This window comes from Rhinolophus sinicus, linkage group LG11 (genome assembly GCF_036562045.2).
Source record: "Rhinolophus sinicus isolate RSC01 linkage group LG11, ASM3656204v1, whole genome shotgun sequence".
In the NCBI taxonomy this organism is placed as follows: Eukaryota; Metazoa; Chordata; class Mammalia; order Chiroptera; family Rhinolophidae; genus Rhinolophus; species Rhinolophus sinicus.
The window spans coordinates 11562794-11582519 of NC_133760.1; the positions used below are offsets into that span (position 1 = coordinate 11562794).

The following is a 19726-nucleotide window of genomic DNA, read 5'->3' on the forward strand; positions in this document are numbered from 1 at the left end:
CACCTAGCCATTTAGTAAGTGCTCAGAAAATATTTGCTATGAAGCCGTGGATCTCCATGTTTTTAATTAAAACAAAAATATACCTGAGGTGCAGAAAGGTGAGCTCACTGCTCTAGAATTCAACTTTAGGAATATTAGACTCTTAACCAAGCCAGGGTTTGGATGTGCTGAGAGGAGGAAGTTCCTGCCCCTGAGATATTCGAGATTGGAGGACCAGTGATGGGGAGAGACTCACTTAGCAAAGTACAGTAAGAGATAGAAGCAGATGCTGCTGATGGGATGGAAGGTTCTCTTTTCAGGTTTGGGTATGTTGGGTAGACCTGCCAGGGAGAGGATGTGTGGTGGGGATGGGAGGGGAGAGTGGAAATACAAGCTTGGTGTTTGGGGCTGAGACCCAAACTAGGGTTTTGTGGGGATGGGGAAGTGGTAATACGTAGTAAAGTTATTCATTCATTCACTCATTCATTCAACAATTATATATGGGTGCTGACTCAGAGCCAGGCACTTATGGTCACCTATCTCACAGTCTCACAGATGATAAGAAGCATGGGTAGTTGATTGCATATTACTGTACCAGGCCCTGTGCTAAGTGCTTGATCTGCATAACACGATTCAGTCCCTACAACTAAAGTAAGCTTCTTATCCATGTTATGCAGAAGGAAGGCGAGGTGAGGCAGATCAAGGAGCTTAGCCAAATTTCCACCGTTAAGTACATGGCTAAGGAGGGTTGAAGGACAACCACCTTTTTCAGCTTCAATTTTTCACTCAAAAATTTTCGTCTCACATGTGCTGCTCACTCTAGGCTGTCACTTACTTGCTTTCGCACTGGTTTTCCTACCCAGACACTGATCTCTCTTAGAGTTATCTTCTCCTCCAGGAAACCTTCACTCACCACCTCAGTCTAGGGCAGGTGCCTCCTTTGGACCCTCAGAGCCTCTTGTGCGTCCTCCATCCTGGGCTTGACCCCTCTGCCTGTGCCTCCCCATCCCACCCTGACCACTTTGCCTGAGCTTCTCCTGCGAGCCTGCTCTGGGCCGTTACTGGCCACTTCTCTGTCTCCCAATGGACTAGGAGTCCAGTGAGGGTAGGGTCTGAGGCTTTCTCACTCCTTGCTATGTCCCAGCATCACCCGGCTCAGAGCTGGGCACAGAAAAGATATCAGTGAATATTTGTTTGTTGCATAGATACACCAGTGAGTTTCAAAGTTGCTGTCATTGTCCTATGTTACTGATGAGAATATGGGGTTCCAGGTAATTTAGGTGGTTTGCCCAAGTCATACAACTAGTGAGGAAATCATCAGGGAATTGAATCTGGGCAGTTTGAGTCCATAGCCTGTGTCCTTATCCAATATGCCAAAAGCCTAGTGGGCTGAAACCAGTTTTCTGCGAGGTTAATATCTTTTTGCTCTTTCCCCCAGACTTGTCCTTTCCTTCCAGAAATCTTTGGGAGCTTTGGGCACGGGGGAGGAGAGCAGGTAGGAGGGTAGGGATAGTAAGTGGAGTGGGAAGGAGGGAGAGGCGGGCTAGAGAACGCGGACTGGGGCTGATTTGAAGGAGAGAGTGGGGAAGTCTTGAGGGGTTTCTCTAGACCCATAGGGGGCAGCCGGAGTCGGCTGCCGGAGGTGCGGGGGCGGAGAAAGGGTGGGGACCGGCCCCGCGGGGGGCGATGCGGTAGCTGCAGCGGCGGCCGCAGGAGTTTCCCACAATGCAGCGCGGCGCGCTGTCCCCGGTGCTGATGCTCAGCGCTGCCCCGGAGCCTCCGCCGCGCCCGCCTCCCGCCCTCTCCCCGCCGGGCCCTGGCCCCCGCCATGGCTCATCTCGGCCGGGTCCTGCCCCAGAGCCGTCGGGCGGCCTGGGCGCGGCGCTCGACAGCAGCCTGCGGGCCGCCGTGGCTTTCAAGGCGGAGGGCCAGCGCTGCTACCGAGAGAAGAAGTTCCGGGAAGCCATCGGCAAGTATCATCGGGCACTGCTGCAGCTGAAGGCGGCGCAGGGAACCCGCCCTGGTGGCCTGTCGGCCCCCACCCCGGGGCCCGCCACCAGCCCGGGTCCGGCCCGCCTCAGCGAGGAGCAGCGGCGCCTGGTGGAGAACACGGAGGTGGAATGTTATGACTCTCTCACCGGTATGGAGCCGTCGGGGAGCGCAGAGGGTGCATAGGTGACAGAGGTGGGGCGTGAGGGGCAATCGTGAAGCTTTGGGCGCGGGTACCTAGGCTTGAAGGGGCCAGGGCTGAGGTCTGTGCGGGGGAACCTCAGAACTTATCAAGGAGAGGGGTTGGGGTGTAGGGAACCACAGGGATGGAAGGAACTGGGATGCAGGAAATGGGCTTTGGGCTGCCCCACGCGAAACTCAGAAAAGCTCACCCTGGATGAGCCATTAAAGGTCCCCATCCCTCACCTGAGATCGATCTTAGTAGTACTCCCCCCATGGAAATCCACCGAGAGCGCGTGTCTGTGTTTTTCGCGCCCTCTAGCGGCGGCGCAGATTGATTCTATTCTGATTTAGTCAGAAGCTGAGTGAGCGGCCCCTGGTAGCCTGAGAAATCCGTTAGGCCCCGCCCAGCCGTGGGAAAGGATGGGGGATCCCCGCATCCTGAAGGCAAGGCTCCTCGCGGTCAGGTGAGGTGTGGGGGTGCCGGCAGGCTCTGAGAGCACCGGTCCCCGTGCCCCGCAGCCTGCCTGCTGCAGTCGGAGCTGGTGAACTATGAGCGGGTGCGCGAGTACTGTCTCAAGGTGCTGGAGAAGCAGAAGGGCAACTTCAAGGCCACATACCGCGCCGGCATTGCCTTCTACCACCTGGGGGACTATGCACGCGCGATGCGCTACCTGCAGGAGGCCCGCAGCCGAGAGCCCACAGGTGAGGGGAGGGGCGGGGCGGAGCAGGGAGAAGGGCTGAAGCAGAGGAAACAAGGGCGGGAGGGTCAGGACAGAGCTAGTGCTGTATCACCCACCTACGTCCTTACGAGGGTGAGGTTCTCCTCCTACCTATTCCTACACACCCACTCATCCGCCATTCATTCACCCGCCATTCAGATGTCCACTCACCCATCCTTTCTTGATATTTACCCAACCACCTCTCATCTAATCGACTCATCCTGAAGCCACGCACTCAGCGTCTTCCCTGTCTACTCACCCCCTCAGCTTCATCCCCCTACTCATTCATTTACTCACTAACCCATTCCCACCCTCACCCAGTCATTCACCTGTTTCCCCCAAGCCAGCACTCCTGGAGCACTTGCTGAAAGGCAGACCCCAGGGTGGGCAATGCCAGGAATTTGGTGGGGTTGGCAGAGCTGGAGGCTCGTTCCTTGTCCTCTGGGAGATCACAGAGTCTGTGTGTGTGTGTGTGTGTGTGTGTGTGTGTACAGACAGACACAACATGCAGTTTGTATTCAGAGCAATGAGAAGGGAGCACAGCCGGTACATGACCCGGGGCTGTGGGAGTGGAAGCAAGATGGGTTTTCCTGGGAAGTGGTTTGGAGAGAACAGGCATTTTGCAGATGTCACTGGAGGATGAGTAGACGTGTGACAGGAGTCTCTGAGCAGAGGCATTCCTGGCAGCTGGCACAGCAAATGCAAAAGTCTGTAGGTGTGACAACCCACTCTGCTTGTTGGGGCTGGGGCTTTTGGAGAAGGGCTCTGGCAATATTGGCTGTGCGGGGGAGCCACTGAAGGCTGGGGACAATGAGGTGTGAGCCAAGGTGGTGCGGATGTCACCTGCTGCCTCAGGACACCCAAATAATGCCCTGCCCACCTCCCCTGCAGACACCAATGTCCTACGCTACATCCAGTTGACTCAGCTGAAGATGAACCGGTGCAACCTCCAGCGGGAAGACAGTGGCACCGGACCAAGGGATGTCATTGGCTGAGGCCAACCTAGGGGGACTGTCCCTAACCCCTACTCTCTCCTACTTCACCTTGTAATTTCCCAACTCATGTTCGCTGGTAAAGCACTTATCACTGGTGACTATAACCTCTTTGTGTGATGTTCTGTGGGGACCAGGGAGGGGACACAGGCCTGGGCGTCATCCCCTGGACCTCAGAAATCCAGAGAGGCCCAGGGAGGGAGCATGGGGTGGGGGGTGCCCCACTGGGGATGAGCCAGGATCAGGGCCTGGGCCAGGGAAAGACACACAGCCAAGCACAGTAGGGGGCAGGGGTTACCTTTAATGCTGAATTTTGTGCTGAATCCCCCATGATGCCCTGTCCCTGAGTATCCCTGCCCACCCTCCCCCTACTGCAGGGTGGGCACAGGGCCCCACCCCCTGGGGTACAAAGGAATAAATTAAGTGTTCCCCCCTCCCCCCTTCCCCAATAAATAGAGTATCCTGCCCAGGGCCTCCCCTGCCTTGTGGCCTGGTGGGCTGGGGTGGGACCTGGGGGGCTACATTCATGGCTGCCCAGGCGGGCGGCAGTGGGCAGACCTCAGTGGGAGCTGTGGGCCCCACACAGGGGCACTGTGCTGTCCTGGCTCTGCCCTTCCATGTCCATGTCCAGGAGTGTGGGCTGCATGCCAGGGGGCCCAGGGCTCTCGGGAGTGTCCGGCCTGCTGGGAGGCGAGATGCTGAGTGTCCGGCCGAAGGAAACCAGTTTCCAGGGGTCCAGGCGGGGGCGGCTGGCAGCCGGCCGGGGTCTTGGGGCGAAGGTCAGGGTGGTGGGGCGGCCAGGGAACTCAGGGGGCCGCCGGCGGGTGGGGAACAGGGCCTGGGGGTCAGGTAGGCGGGGGAAGTCCAGGGGATCTCGAGGGCCTGGTAAGAGAGGATCAGACGAGGTGTGTGGGGTGGGGCAGAGGGTGGCACTGAAGAGCCAGGGGCATTGACATGAAAACTGGAATTTCTGACTTCTCTTGAAAAATCTGAAGACAAAGCCCTCCTCCCTCCCAACTCCCCTACACTGGGCTAGGGTCAGGAAGACAGAGTTCAGACATGACACCATCTCTGAGTGGGGATAACAGCACCTCTCCACATAGGTGAGGAGTAAATCAAATGATGATGATGAGGATGACGGTAATGATAAAAGAGTAGCTCAGTACCTGATAGGAGGTACTGAACTCCTATCTGTTCCGGTCATCTTCGGCAGGTGAATAAAGGCATAGAAAACAGGGCCTAGCACATGCGTGTTAACTATAGCTATTATGTTAGCTATAGTTATTCTTGCTGTCATTAATGTCACCCGCCTGGCCCTTGTGGCCTGCAGAGTTCGCCACCCCTGCTTCATCCTGTCTCTCAATCACTGGGGACCCACAATGCCTCCAGCAGTGAGGGTCAGGGGACACTGCCCCTTCCTCCTCACGCAGGGCAGGGACATTGGACCTCGGCAGGGGCAGGGGAGAGGGCTGTATTCTGCCCTGGGCATGGGATGCCTCACTCACCAGGGCTGGGGCCCATGGGCTCAGGTGTCCCCCGCTGTCCCAGCGCCCCATCCGACGGCGTCCGCCGGTGCCCACGGCTCACGGCGCGCGCGGCCGTGACGTGCGTGGGCGTCAGCGACTGGCGGGGGTCCTTCTTGAAGCTCTCCAGCTCCAGGTCCACCAGCGGGTTGGTGCTGGGCGGGGGCGGGGGCGCGGGCGGGGAAGGCGGCGGGGAGGACGCGGCCGGCGCAGCCTCGTCGCTGTCTGAGCGCAGAAGCGAACGCGTGGAGTTGCAGTCGGACACAGACGACAGCGACACGAGGGTGGCTGAGGGCGCCAGGCCCGGGCCGGGGGTGGAGTCATCGCGGCGGCCAGGAGAGCGCGCAGGTGGGCTGAGGCCCCGCGGGAAGCGACCCGCGCGGGGGAAGAGGCCATCGAGCCAGCGCCGCTGCTCCTCACCGTCGGTCGCGCGCGCCTCCGCCACGTCAGCGCCCAGGCCCACGGCGCCCAGCAGGGTGGCGCAGCCCAGCAACGCAAGCTCACAGCGCCGCCGGGTGCTGGGCATGGGCCGCGCGGAGGGCACAGGCGCCCCCGGGGAGGGCTCGGCGGGCAGCGGCACCGCGAGGTAGGCCGGGGTGCTGTGGGGCGAGGAGGGCCCGCTGCTGCCTCCGTCGGCCTCCGTGAACTCCTCTGCAACCGGGAGAGGGCCAGCACTCGACTCCCTCCGGGTGGCCCCCAGACCCGTGACTTCTGGGGACTGGGAGGCAGGGGACTGCCCCCAATGACCCCTCCAACAGTGAGACCACCAAGTCCACTAAGTATGGTTCTCAAAACCATCTCCCTTCAAAGCCCCGGTCCCTGGGAGTGACGCCCACACCTTTCCAGGAATGTCTGTCCCCCTTTAAAGAAATGCCTCCTACCCTCTGGCCCAGTGAGATCCAGCTCCCTCCCCACAACCCAGCGGAATGGTCACAGCTTTGTCTTGGGTTAGGGTCCCCTTAGGCCAGGGAATGTCCCCTCCACTCCCCTTTGAAAGCACCCTCCTTTTCTTACCCATCTCATTGAGGCTGGCGAAGCCTGGAGCCATGGGGGTGTGTTTGGGGGACTTGCCCAGGTTGGGGGCACTTGATGACCACTGTTTGCTTCCTTCCCCCAGGGCCTTCAGCCTGCAGGGGGATCCAAAGATGGGGGGTGGTTCGGCGGCCTCTGGTGGACATGGGTCTGGGAGCAGGGCATGGGGTAGGTCCAGCCGCCAATACCTCTCCTCTCCTCCAGCCCTCTCCTTCTGCAGGGTGGAGCTGGGACCCCAGGTCCGGCCCTTCTTCTTGCCTCCAACCAGTTCTTCCTTCTTTGGGGGCCCACTGCGGCCCCACGTTCCACTGCCACCAGTGCTGCTGCCACTGCTGCTGCCACCACCACTGTCCACAGGAGTAACTGGGTTGAGAGAAGACACTTGGTTACTGGGTCTTTGAGAGTCTGTCCCCACTGGGCTCCCAGCCTCATTCAGCCAACCTCAGATTCATCCTCCACCTGGAAGCCCAAGGGATCTTGGATTCTAACTCCAATCATGACCTTCCCCAGCTCTAAATCCTTCCATAGTGTCCCAGCGTTGTCAGGACAACAGTAAAGCTCCTCAGCCTTGCATTCGAGGCCCTGGATGTTATTCCCAGCTGACTTCCTCAGCCTCAGCTCCGATCACTTTAATTATCCATTCATTCCCAAATATTTACTGAGAACCTGCTCTGTGCCAAGCCCTGTGGCAGGTGCTGAGAAGACAGCAGTGGACAAAGCAGACAAACTCCCCTGCCCTGGGAGTTGACATTTCAGTGGGTGACGATAGACGAACAGCAAGACTCACACAGGGTAAATCATCTGTGCAGGTGTTAGAAGGTGGTACGTGCTGCGGGAACTATGAAGCAGGAAAGGGGTTTGGAGGTTAGGGAAGGCTTCACATGGGAGGAAGACAAATCTGAGCAAAGACTTGAGGAGGTGAGGGAGTGAGTCATGTAGATACAAGGGAGAGGAGCATTTCAGGCAGAGGGAACAGCAAATGCCAAGGCCCTGGGGCTGGACAGTCCAGAGAGTACACAGAACAGCCAGGAGGCCAGCGTGGAGGGGAGGGAGGGAAGGAGGGAGAGAGAGAGAGTTGGGGTACACAGGCAGAGGGCATAAGTGCCCTGGTTGGGACCCCATGTCTACAGGTTCCCAAGTGGAGGCTTTCATACCTTCATGCCTTTGCATAGGCTGTTCCCTTCACTGGGAATTCTGTTCCATTTCAGTCCCTTTCTGGGCCTGGTTGGCTGTATGCCTTTCAAGCTCGGGAGCAGTTTGTTCCCTGGGGAGTCATTGTGCTGTCTTCTCTGTTCCTATCACTTTGAATGCACCCTGATAGCAGTACCTGACTACCACTGAATGGTCATTGTTTGTCTTTGCGTCCCTCATGAGAATGAATCTCCCAGCCTTGTACAAAGCTGGTGCCCAAACTGAGATCAATAAAGGTCAGTGCAGGGGGGGAGTGTGCAGGGCAAGGCTGGGGGTGAGTGATGGGGCAGAACAGACTTGGGAGTCAGCCCTGTATCCTTCAACTCATCAGCGAACTGCACCTCTGCCAGGCAGCCCCGACTGCGGCCATCTCCCTCTCCGAGGCCCTACCCTGGTCCAGCCTCCATTATCTAACTTGTCTCCCACCCTTACTCCTGTCGTCCTACCATCCAGAGGGAAAGGTACGTTTTATCACATCCCTGTCTTGCTCACAGCCCTCCAGAGGCTCATCCATCACCTTTAAAAACAATCCAGACTCCTTATCCCGGCTCTCACGCACTGGTGCAATCTGGCCTCTGTTGAACCCCTGACCACAAACCTACTGCTCTGCCTCCCATTTGTTCCACTTCAGCCAAGTTGGCCTTTGGGCTTATAAACATGCCACGCTTGTTCCCACCGCCAGGTCCTTGCTATTCTCTCTGCCAGGGACACTCTTCCTTTAGATCGCCGCTTGTCTCTCCTCTTTTACCACACAGGTCCCTGCTCAGACCCCAGCTCCTCAGACAGGCCTTCCTAATGTCAACTCTTCCCTTTTATTCCCTTCCCTGATTTTCTTTGTAGTGCTCGTCCCGCCAGGAAATTTTCCTGCTTATGGACTTATTTATTGTCTGTCCCCCCATTAGAATGAGGGAGGGGACCCTGCCTGGCTCGTTCCCCACTGATCCTCTGGCTTGGTGCATGGTATGTGCTCAGAGAAATTTGTTGATGGATGGACTGGTCATGGCCGAGGGAGATACTCACGGCGAATGGCCCTCAGCCGGGGGATGATGCTGGGGCTTGCAGGGGGGCTGGTCCCATCAGATCCTTTCCGCTTGTCCAGGGTTGGAGAGGCCTGGACAGTGATCTTATGCTCGAAGCCTGCAAAACAGAGAGCCTTTCCTAAGTAAACGGTTCCATGGGTAACCAGCGACGTTCTCTTTATAGACATATAGAAGGAATGCCACCACTTTGCATTCCTTAATGTGTAGTTCTTAAAGTGTAGTCCCCAGGCCGGCAGCATCAACATCAAGTGGAAACCTCTTGGAAATGCACATTCTTGGGCCCTCCCTGACTCAGCAGCTCTGGGATGAGGTGTGGGGATCTAACTGCGGTGGAAGCAGTCCTCCAGGTACCTCTGACGCACGCTCAGGTCTGAGGGCTGCTGCCCTAGCTAAGGACCTAGGCCTGAGTGTCCACTCTGGTGGCCTTTAGCCGCATGTGGCCACTGAGCACTTGAAATGTGGCTTGTGCACCTGAGCTGGAGGGTTTTATCTTTATTTATTTGACTGCAATTAAGTTTACCTTTAAAGATGGTTACGCAGTTCGGTCACTGGAAACATTTAAGCATGTTTGGAACAACCTGGGTGTATGAATCTATTTTTTCAACTGTAAATTTTATGGAATCTAAATATAGTCAAGTATTTTTGATGAAAATTTGGCAGATTGAAATGTGCTGTAAATATAAAAGACACTGGATTTCAAAGCTTTAGTGTGGAAAAAAGAAGGTAACTATCTCGTTAACAATTTTTTTTTTGGTATTGATTACATGTGAAACCATAGTATTTTGGAGATATTGGGTTAAGTAAAAATACATTATAAGAATTAATTTCACCTGTTTCTTCCCTCCTTTTTAATAAAGCTACTAGAAAATGTAAAAGTACACGTGTAGTTTGTGCTGTATTTGCACAGGCTGGTGCTGTTCTAGGCACCCCTCTACGGCTATAACATCACAGGGAGACAACCAGTGTGATGTGCCTCTGACATTCCCTAGGAGGCAGTCTTTGCCAAAAGCAACAACAAAATCAAACCTGACATTGAAAGTGATTAAGCCTAGAGATCCACGTGAACTTGTTTTTCTGTAGCTCAAAAATGACCAAACACCAGCAATTTTACATGGTCTAACCTAACACCCATTTATAGGAAAGTCTGGGGACACAGGCACATGGGAAGTGGTACCAGGGAGATGCAAACAGCAAAATCCAGACTGCAGGAAATGCTGCAGGATAAATGATGTATCCTCAACACATTTTTAGTAAGGGGGGTGAAGAGGCAGATTAAAAAATATTAAGCAAATAGTTGAGAGATAAAACTATAAAGAAAAGTAAGGAAGCGATTGTCCTGAAAGTCAAGACAGGGGTTACCTTTAGGGGGTGACAGGGGGTTGGAGGGGGCACGTGGAGGGCAATTGGGTGGCTATAGGTGCTTTCATGGGGTGATTATGCTAACTCATTAAGCTCTACAGTTTTTTGGTTGTTTTCTGTGTGTATGATATATTCAGTAATTAAAAAGTTAAAAAAAAAAAAAGTTAGCGATAAAGTCTGGGTTAGGGGCGCTCAAGGGGCGGGGCGGGTACCGGAGGGCAGGCTGATGTGGCTGCCGCCTTCCCGCAGCTTGAGCAGGCGGCTGCGTTTGAAGTTGCCCTTGCGTTTGCAGACCCGGGGCTTCTCCTGGCTCAGCTGGCACATGAGCAGGTGCAGCTCCCGCTCCACGATGTCCATCTCGCGCTCCGCCAGCTCCTGCTCGCGCCGCCGCAGCTGCTCCTCCTGGAAGCGCTGCTCCTGCGCCGCCCGCAGCAGCTCCTCCTCCCGGCTTCGGAGCTCCTGGAGACGAGACCGGTGGCGTGGGGAGAGGGGCTTAGCTTTTCCGCCGCTGGGGTGGACCCATGTCTGGTTGGGGTCCTGCACAGGGCGTCCTGCTGTGGGGCAAATTGGGGGCACAATCCAGCTCACACTTCACTAACCAAGCTGGGTGCCAGGGCAGGGGACTGTGTAAGCCCAAAGAAAGGGCGCCTTTTTCTCTTTGATTTTTCATTTTGTAACTCAATTTGGAAAACTTCGAACACCCACAAAAGCAGAGAGACGGTAGTGCACCCCCAGATACCCATCACCCAACAATGATCTATATACTGTGCGAATCTTTTTTCATGTATCCTCTTCCTTCTCTCCTCTGCCCCTCTCATTTTGCTGTAGTACTTTAAAACCAACTGCAGCTGTCACACAGTATCACTTATAAGTACTTCAGTGCAGGGTACCTTTTTCTTACTAGTCAACCAGCAGGAGGCTGTCTTCTTAATATGCAGAAAAAGCTCCCATGGCCCTGCATGGACCCAAAGACCTGGGCTCAGGGGAAAGACCCCACCCAATATCAGAACTCAGGGATCTTGCACCATCCCTCCCACCTTTCCCCGTCTTCACCTTCTCCTTGGTCCGGAGGTCGTCGAACATATGCTGAATCTCCAGCTTCCAGTCTTCCTGCAGCGAGTGGAAGGACTCCAGTGGCATCTGGAACAAGGCTGACTGTTCGATGACTTCAAGCTGCTTCAGGATGCTGCCGAAATCTGGCCGCCCATGGGGGTCTGGGTCCCAGCATTCTGCGGTGGGAGTGGAGAAGTCAGTGGCCATGCTCTGGGGCATCCGCTGGCTCCGTGGAAGGCAGGACTTCAAGGGACATACAGCTTCCATGGTGTTGAGGGGAAGGGATTCAAAGCCAAATTCCTGGCAATATTTCACTTGGTGAAACTCTGAGAGAGAAACCCATGGACCTGCTCCCTGACCAGTGGCAGAATTGGGGATCAGGGAGGAATTCCAGGGCCAGTGAATCCTAACGGGTTGCCCTCAGAGCTATGGGCCTGCCCAGAGCAAGGGTCTGGGGCCATAGAGCCAACTTTTGGGGAGACTGTTCATGGTCTAGCCCCTCCTCCCTCACTCCTGGGCCCACTGGTAAGAATAGGTGTAAAAGGGCAAAGTCTGCGCCCAAGGGCCCCTGCCACCCCAAGCTGAGCCTACCCTTTCCACAGGGCCCTGGCTCACCCTCTAGTAGGCGGGCAAAGGGCTCGGGGCAGGTGGAAGGGATGGGCAGCGTCAGCTTGTTCATAGCCACACCATATGCCACGGCCAAGGCGTCGATTTCACGGTAGGGGACCTCACCGGTCAGCAGCTCCCAGAGAAGCACCCCAAAGCTGCAGGTGGGGGAGAGGGAGGGGTGATGCTGCAGCCCACCCCAATCCTTACCTATATCCCAGCCCTGCATCTAGTCCCATGGTGAGCCTCCCTCACCCCAACATCCAGCCCTGGCCAATGAGGTCCCGAGAACCTGATTTGACCTCCACTGGCCTGATCGCAAATAGATGTAGTGAGGTTACTCTCTGATGTCTCGCCTTTGCTCTGTCTCTCTTCCCCTGCCCCTGCCTGAAAACCTTCAGTGGGTCTCCTGTGCCCACTGGGAAAATTCACCCTTCTTAGCCCTGACCTTTGATAACCCCTGAAGCCTCACCTCTAAGCACTCTCAGCCTCCGTACCAACCCCAGTTTCATCTTGCAGTCACATTGAAGGGTTGAACAAGCCCTGTTCTTCCTAACCTCTAGCCTTTGCACATGCTATTCCCTTTGTCAAGAACACTCTTCCCTTTGCGCCTAACCTTCTCTAAGTCTCAATTCAGGTGTTCCTCTGCCAGGAAGCCTTCCTTGATTTCACAGTCTCCAAAGCTGGGTTAGAAGCCCCTCCTCTATGTTCCCACAGAACCCTCAGCACTCACCTCTAAAACCAAGTTAACACTACTTAACATTTACAAAGCACTTCCTCCAGGTCAGCACTGTGCTAGGCACTCTCAGTAACCCTCACAACAGCCCTGTAAGGCAGTAAATACTGGCATGACCCCCATCTCATCTGATGAGCAGGTGCAGGCCCAGAGAGATTAAGTTGCCTGCCTATGACCACACAGCTAGTAAGTGGTGGAGCCACTCTCAGGTCTGCCCGATGCCCAGGACAGTGTCCTTAGGGCTACACAACGCGACAGCTTGCAGCACTGTGCTACGGTCACCTGCGTGTCTACATGCTCCAGCTAACTGTGCTCCTTCTGAATCCTGATCACCATGTGCGGTAGGACCCATGCTGCCCGTATCCACACCTGCATTCATTCAGCAGATACCCATTAACTGTCCCCCGGGTGCCAGACACCGCTCTAGGCACGGGAATCAGACAGACGTAACCCCTGCCTTCATGCAGCTGACAGCCCCCCTCCATCCTCAGTGACGGCGCTGGTGAATTTGAACCTGGCATGTGCTGCCCGAAATCATTTTCCATCCTCCTTTGCAGCTGTGCACACCCATATGACAACGGCTCTGGCCAGTGGGATGCAGGAGGGTGTGCAGTGTGCAACTAACTTCCCGAAGTGTCCTGAAAGCAAAAGCTTTAGTTTTTATTTTGGGGTTTCTGTTCCTTGCTGCTGAAATATGACTGCTAAATGTCTGGGACCACAAATGGACACCTTATGTGAAGCCAGTCAGGACTTGCCCCAAAGGGCTGCACTGCTCTAGTTGACTTCCTGTCTGACCTGTCTGCCTAAAAGCCATGACTTTGCTGGTTGGTCCATCTGGAGCCTCAGCTGGGGAATGACCTGGGTTTGGCTCTCACTCAGTAGAAGGCCCTGGAAGAGTTTTGCTGCATCAGGTCTTGCTGGTGATGGGAACAGCCTCTTCACTGGCCTCCGGCCCCCACTCCTTCCCCTACAACCCATCCTCTACCCTGCAGCTGGAGGGAGCTTTTGCAGTGCTGCCTCAGATCATGGCCTTCCTAAACGCCTCCAATGGCTTTCCACTGCACTTGGAATAACACGAGTCCGGTGCTTCATCTGCCGGGCCCTCCAGCTCTCTCTCCTACATCATTTCCTGCCGCTTTCCTCCTTGCCTGCTCCAGCCAGCCACATGGGCCTTTGTAGCTGTTTCCAGAACATACTGAGCTTGTTCTCACCTCAGTACCTCCTCTGTGCAAGCTGTTCCTTCTGCCTGGGAAGATCTTCCCCCAAACTCTCCATGGCTGGCTCCTTGTCACCTACAACTCAGCTCAAGCATCGCTTCTCAGAAAAGCCTTCTGCAAAGCTGTCTTCCAACCCTCAGAGCGCTTTCCCATCAACCTCCTGGCTTGTAACACTATCTAATACTTTTTCTTTTGGTGGATTAACTTATCTTTAAAAAAATAATTTTACAATTTCCTTAAAACAGCCCTTTCAGCTTCTTGTGTACTTATTATCCCTGCAAGCAGGGACGTTTCTATTTTTATTTACTGCTGTATCCCTAGCACCTGGCACCGTTGGATGAATGAATGAATGGCTGCCTCCAAGGGCCTCAACTTCCTGTTTGACAAGTGGGGGGCAGTGTACAGGATGGTGTCTGAGGGGCCTTAGCGCTGACGTCCTATCTCTGCATCTTTGGAATTGTTACTGTAATCCAAGTCCTCCTCAGCGGCCACTTCTGGTAGCAGAGCAGACACCTGCTTTGGCGCCGGTCCGATGGCCTCCCCTTGCTGGCAGGCCCCTTTGCGAGGCCCAGATCCTGGCATTAATGGGAAATTGTCCCTCCCACTCTGCCCTCATCCCCGCCTCCCTCCCCCATTTCCAGGAGGCTTCCCCGGCCCCACCATCAGCACCTCCAGACGTCGCTGCTTTTGGAGAAAAGGGAGAGACGGATAACCTCCGGGGCCATCCAGGCGTAGGTCCCTGCGGCACTCATTTTGGTAGTCTTGTGCCACTCACGGGCGAGACCGAAGTCTGTGATCTTGAGCACCGTGTCTGCGAGGTTGTGATTCTCGATGGCCTCCAGAATAAGGACTGTGGGGTAGGAAGAAAGGTGGGTCATCCCAGACCTGCTAGGGTACAGACCCGTGTCCTGCCCCTTGCCTCAGCTGGAATTTCCTACTTGTTCTCTCCCCCCACTTTGAGTTGTCCCCCTCTGAAGCAGCTCCTTTCCTGGCCTGGAATACTGTGAACCCTTCCATGCAGGTCTAACTTCAGGCTCCCATTAGCAGGAGGGAGCTCTCCTGTATCCCGTTCTCCTGACTCCCACTTAGGTTCTGGGGGGGCTTAGTGGAAGGTCTATGGCCAGGGCCTTGTTCCTCCTAGGTCCAGGCCTTGAGTTCCCAACCTCCCCAGAAGTGGGAACTATAAACCATGAGAGAAGGGATGAACGGGGCTTCCTTTGTCTTTGTCATCTCCTGTGGTATACTGCATTCGTGGCCCCCATTCTACTCCTTTCTGTGGCGCACTTTACCATGTGACTTTCTAGGTCTTTCCTCTAAAGAGGCAGAGTGCATTTCCCCGTCCGTTACTGTGGGTTGACTATGACTTGCTTTGGCCAATAGCATGAGGCAGAAGTGACAGAATGCCAGTTCCAAGCCTGTGCCTTAAGAGGCCTCACGTGCCTGCTTGCCCTCTTGCACTTCTGCCATCACCAAGAGAATGTGCCTTGGCTAGCCTGATGGGCCAAAGAGGATGACATACTTGGAGCAAAGCCTCTCCAGCTGAGCCCAGCCTAAATCAGTTCACCCTCCAGCTGGCCTGCAAATGTATGAGCAGTAGCAAATGACACGGAGTTTGAAGAAACCGAGTTTTGGAGGTGGTTACACAACAGTAAGTATTGTGACAAAATCTCACTGATGTAGTCCCCAAGCCTATTGAATGGTTCCAACTTACTTGCTGCCTATGGTCATTACTAACAATAATAATCACGGTAGGCACAGTGCTAAGCCCTTTACATGAATTAACTAGCAAGAAACCTATTTTGTTGACTAGCAAACTGAGGTTCAGAGAGATGAGGTCACTTGTATAAGATCACACAGCTTGAAAATGCTGGGGCAAAGATTTGGACTAGATTTGTCATCAAGCCCAATCTTTTAACTGCTGTGATATTCTACTACCTTCTATCAAAAAAAGGCCTCAAAGTGTACAGTGTTCTGCCTGGGTTTGAATCCCAGCTCTGCCACTTATTAGCTGCATAACCTTGTATAATTTACTTTATTTTTCTTAACACTAAGATTTCTCCTCTGTTAAATGCAGATGATAATAGTATTTACCTTACAGGGCTGTAGTAAAGATTTATTTCCTGAAGGAACAGTAGATCCTTTTAAAAGCACTAGATATTATTATTAGTGTGTGATGTTGCCATAATTCTTCCTTATTTCTCTACTTTTATCTTTGAGCATTCCTGGCTACTTCTCCAGTCACAATAATAATGAGGTAATTCCTCTACCATGCCCATTTGGCAGATGAAGAAACTGAGGGCTAGTGAGATCAGTACATCACACAGGGCCATGTTGGTAATCTTGTCCATTCTTTAAAGCCTGACTCAAATGCCACCTCCTCCTGGAAGCCTCCTGTGATTCTTAGCCTATGACTCAACCTCCCAGAAGTCCTCCCTTCTAGGGTCCCCACCTCTCCTGTTTGTGGAGTGACCTTGTGACAGAGGTAACACTTCCATGGTCTTATACTTTATTTCTACATCTCCTAGGCTGGGCCTAAATCAATTTCCTTTAAAATATGTCTGATCATGTCATCCTTTGCTTAAAATTCTCTAATGGCCTCCACTGCACTGAATAAAATGCCCAAAGTACTCACCATAGCCCCCAAGGTCAATGTGATCTGGCCCCTGCCTACCTTTCTGACCTCATCTCCTTCTACCTCTGCCTCACTCCTGCTCTTACAACCCCTCTGGTCTCCTTGCTGTTTCTCCAACAAGACATGCTCATGCCCACCTCACGTCATTGCCCTGCCCACGTATTTGTAAGGCTGGGTCCTCTTTGTTCAGCTCTCTACTCAAATGTTGCCTTCCCTGACTATCTGGTGTAAGAGCTCTCTCTGCCCCATCCTTAATCTGCTTTGTTTCCTTCAGAGCCCCTGATACTCTCTGGAAATTTTGTTGTCTATGTAAATATCAGTCATCTATTTCTGTTCACTAGACTGTGACTTCCTTAAGCAGGGAACCTTGCGTTGTTCCCTTCTATAATCCCAGAGCCTCGGACAATGCCCAGCTACTTAATTCACTTAAGAATTACTGGTTGAATGAACCAATGAATGAATGACATCAGATGAGGTGCTCCTTAGGGAAGGGTGACTGGGGAAGCTGTGTTGTGCAGGCCGTGTCCTCTGTCTCAGGCACGGAGCAGTTCATCGCCCAAGCAGGAAGCCCTGGCCTAGAGTCCCACCAACCCTTTGTCCAGGTGGCACAGGCTACAGAAAAACTTGGGGGAGTGGAAGCAGTGTCCTTCTACCCCCCCTGCAGGCTGTGCAGCAGCAGGGCTGAGGAAGAGCGGAGAATGGGCCCCAGCCTTTGAGAGGTGCATGCGGTAATCCTGCCTCCAGTATTTCAGACGAGTTAGAGCACGAGCATCTATAAAATCAGGGACCACCTGTGTCTGTCAGGACCACCTGTCTCGAGTTAGAGCATGAGCATCTATAAAATCAGGGACCACCTGGTTCAGGGCTTGGTATACCTCGGACACTGGTAGCTCTCTGTTGAGTATACAAATGCCAGGCCTGGGAAGGAAGACACCCCTCTGTTTTAGGTGGTGATGGGGGCAGAGCAAAAAACTTATTAAAATAGTGGGATGGATTCAAACAAATGTCAAGATGTAGAATTGACAGGCATCAGAAATAGATGTGATGTGAGGGCTGAGGGCAAAGGGGAACCCCTCACATTTTACTGAGGGCAGGGAACATGCTGGTCTCATTCGCCATTGGTCCTTCTAGCTTAACACATGATCTGGCCCAATAATGAAAGGAAGTGAGATGGGGCAGAGGAAGGACAGGAGAGCCAGGAAGGCAGGATTTTCCCCTCTGTATCCTTAAGGGTCTGGCACACCATGGGAGTTCCAGAAATATCTGGGGAATAAATGAAATCTCTAGTTTGTGAGTACCATTAGGGCCCAAACCATGGACATCTTGGTTCCTATTTGGCTTCTACTTAACAGGTTCTCCATTAATATTTGCTGACATCGTGAAAAGCTCCTTGATCTAGATGTGGGTTCTGGAGAACCTTCCCTTCTACCTGGTCCCACTCCTCATTCAACAACCAGTCAACTTTTGAGAACCTGGAATAAGCCCAGTAGCCTGCAAGCTTTTACATAAGGCACGTCCCTTTTCCTCCTCCCTCATCTTTTCCAGTTTGCCTTTGCCAGCTGGGGCAGAGGCCTGGGAGGACTCCAGCAAGTCGTTCTCAACTGGGGGCAATTTTGCCCTCCCAGGGGACATTTGGCAATGTCTAGAGACAGTTTTGCTTATCATAACTGGAGGCGGGGCAGGGAACACTAATGGCATCTGGTGGGTAGAGGCCAGGATGCTGTTAAACAACCTACAACACACAGGAAGCCCTCTGCCATCACCCAGCTCCACGTCAATAGTGCCACGGTTGAGAAACCCTCACTCCAGGCCAAGTGTCTGCCTGGTGGACTCTGGGGTCCTGGTTGAACAGGGAGCACCATGAGGGCAGGCACTGTATCTGCTCTGTTCATGCTGGGAAGGCACAGCCTGTCACAGTGTTCATGGGCACATATTTATTGCGCTACTGTGACTCTGAAGCCTGGGAGGCCGGTAGGTAGTCCTTTAACGTTTTTGAGCCACCCTTTCCTCCCTTAATGGGCCAAGGCTTGCCTCACCCAGCCCTGAAGGGATTACTGCCCCTTCTTGTCCCAGGCAGGATCTTCTGGGGTCCCCATTTCCCACCACCTAGGCTTGGCCTTACAGGGTTCTGTGACAGCAAGTTTTTGGGGAAGGACACCACTTACTGTTGATGGACTTGAGGTCCCGGTGGATGATGGGCACAGGGGCATCACTGTGTAGGTAGTTCATGCCCCGGGCCACCTGCACTGCCCAGTTGACCAGCACGTGAGGGGGCACCCGGCGACCCGCCAGCACCCTGCTCAGTGCGCCCCCCCTGGCATATTCCATCACCAGGCAGAGGTGTGGGGGGCTGAGGCAGGCGCCCCTGAGGGCAATGATGTTGGGGTGATGCAGGGCTCCGAAGAGCCGGGCCTCCTGGCGCACCTGCTCTGCTGTCACTGCCGGGTCCCGCTCAGGGTCCAGCCGGGCAGCCTTGACCGCCACCTCCTCGCCACGCCACAGGGCCCGATAGACCTTGCCAAAGCCCCCTACACCGATGATCTCCTCTAGCTGTAGCTCGTGGAAGGGAATCTCTTGGGGCAGCTGGAGGCCCGCAGGGGCGGCTGGGGCGCTGGGAGCCACGTAGTTGCTGGGGAAGACGCCCACACGGCCGCTGGGTAGCTGCCCGGTCCACCAGCCCTCGTCGCCCGACACGGCACAGTCCTGGGAAAGCACCTGGACGCGGTCGCCCCTCCGCAGGGTCAGCTCCTCGTCGCCCGCCGCCTCGTAGTCGAACACAGCGGTCCAGACGGGCCCCGCGGGGTTGGTGCCCCACTCCTTGGCGGCCGCGCCTCCCTCCTCCTCCATGGGGGAGGGGCCGGGGGCTGCTGGAGGCCGCTTTACACAGGCTGCCCGCGGGATGCAGAGGGCGGGCCCCGGCGGACAGGATGGGGGGCAGTCCCTGTGGGTTCTAGGGGGCTCCTGGGGGCCATAGCTGGGGGACCCTCCGCAGGAGCAGGAAACAGCTGCTTTAAAAGGGCAGGGTCGTCCGCTCTGATTCAGCTGTCCAGGCGGGGCGATGTGGGGGTAGGGCGGCGGGTTCACCTGTAACCCCCAAATGTCAGAGAGCTAAGGAGGCCTGGTCGCCCAGATCCCGAGTTCTTGCCGGGGCCCGCCGGTGGGGGACGAGGGCGAGGGCAACAGGCAGCCCCCTTCCCCGCGCCTCTCACCCCGCGCAGCTCCACCGGCGGCCCCCGGCTCCGCATCCCGGTACACGATCGCCGGGCGGGACAGGGGCGTTGGGGCCCCGGGGGCGCCCGCCCCGGGACGGGGTGGAGCGCCCCTCGGCCTCCTCACGGGCGGGGCGGCGGGGCGACCCCCATCCTCTGCACCGGCCTCCGGGTCGGCCACAGCCCCTGCCCCCGCCCGTGCCGCTTCCCGGGGCCGCCGGCGGTGCCTGAGTGACGTGCTCGCTGCCGCCGCCGCGGTGCCGCCT

The 19726-nt window shown here is 55.1% G+C and overlaps 2 protein-coding genes across 3 annotated transcripts; one reads left to right on the forward strand and one right to left on the reverse strand.

Annotated features, from left to right (window-relative positions):
• The first annotated feature begins 1624 nt into the window (after window positions 1-1624).
• TTC9B (tetratricopeptide repeat domain 9B) lies at window positions 1625-3969 on the forward strand. Of its 2 annotated transcripts, none has more exons than XM_074314323.1 (3): window positions 1625-1948; window positions 2671-2853; window positions 3762-3969. In XM_074314323.1, the coding sequence occupies exons 1-3, from the start codon at window positions 1705-1707 to the stop codon at window positions 3863-3865; spliced, it is 531 nt and encodes a 176-aa protein (XP_074170424.1). In that variant the 5' UTR covers window positions 1625-1704; the 3' UTR covers window positions 3866-3969. The 2 variants fall into 2 exon arrangements, with proteins under 2 accessions (XP_074170424.1, XP_019606909.2); XM_019751350.2 differs by having other exon boundaries at window positions 1648-2119.
• A 174-nt stretch (window positions 3970-4143) lies between these two features.
• MAP3K10 (mitogen-activated protein kinase kinase kinase 10) lies at window positions 4144-19703 on the reverse strand. The gene is made up of 10 exons (XM_019751347.2): window positions 18417-19703; window positions 14289-14469; window positions 11676-11824; window positions 11061-11236; window positions 10220-10466; window positions 8629-8745; window positions 6606-6780; window positions 6400-6512; window positions 5368-6036; window positions 4144-4744 (listed from the first exon to the last, which is right to left on the reverse strand). The coding sequence occupies exons 1-10, from the start codon at window positions 19096-19098 to the stop codon at window positions 4422-4424; spliced, it is 2832 nt and encodes a 943-aa protein (XP_019606906.2). The 5' UTR covers window positions 19099-19703; the 3' UTR covers window positions 4144-4421.
• Window positions 19704-19726: the final 23 nt, after the last annotated feature.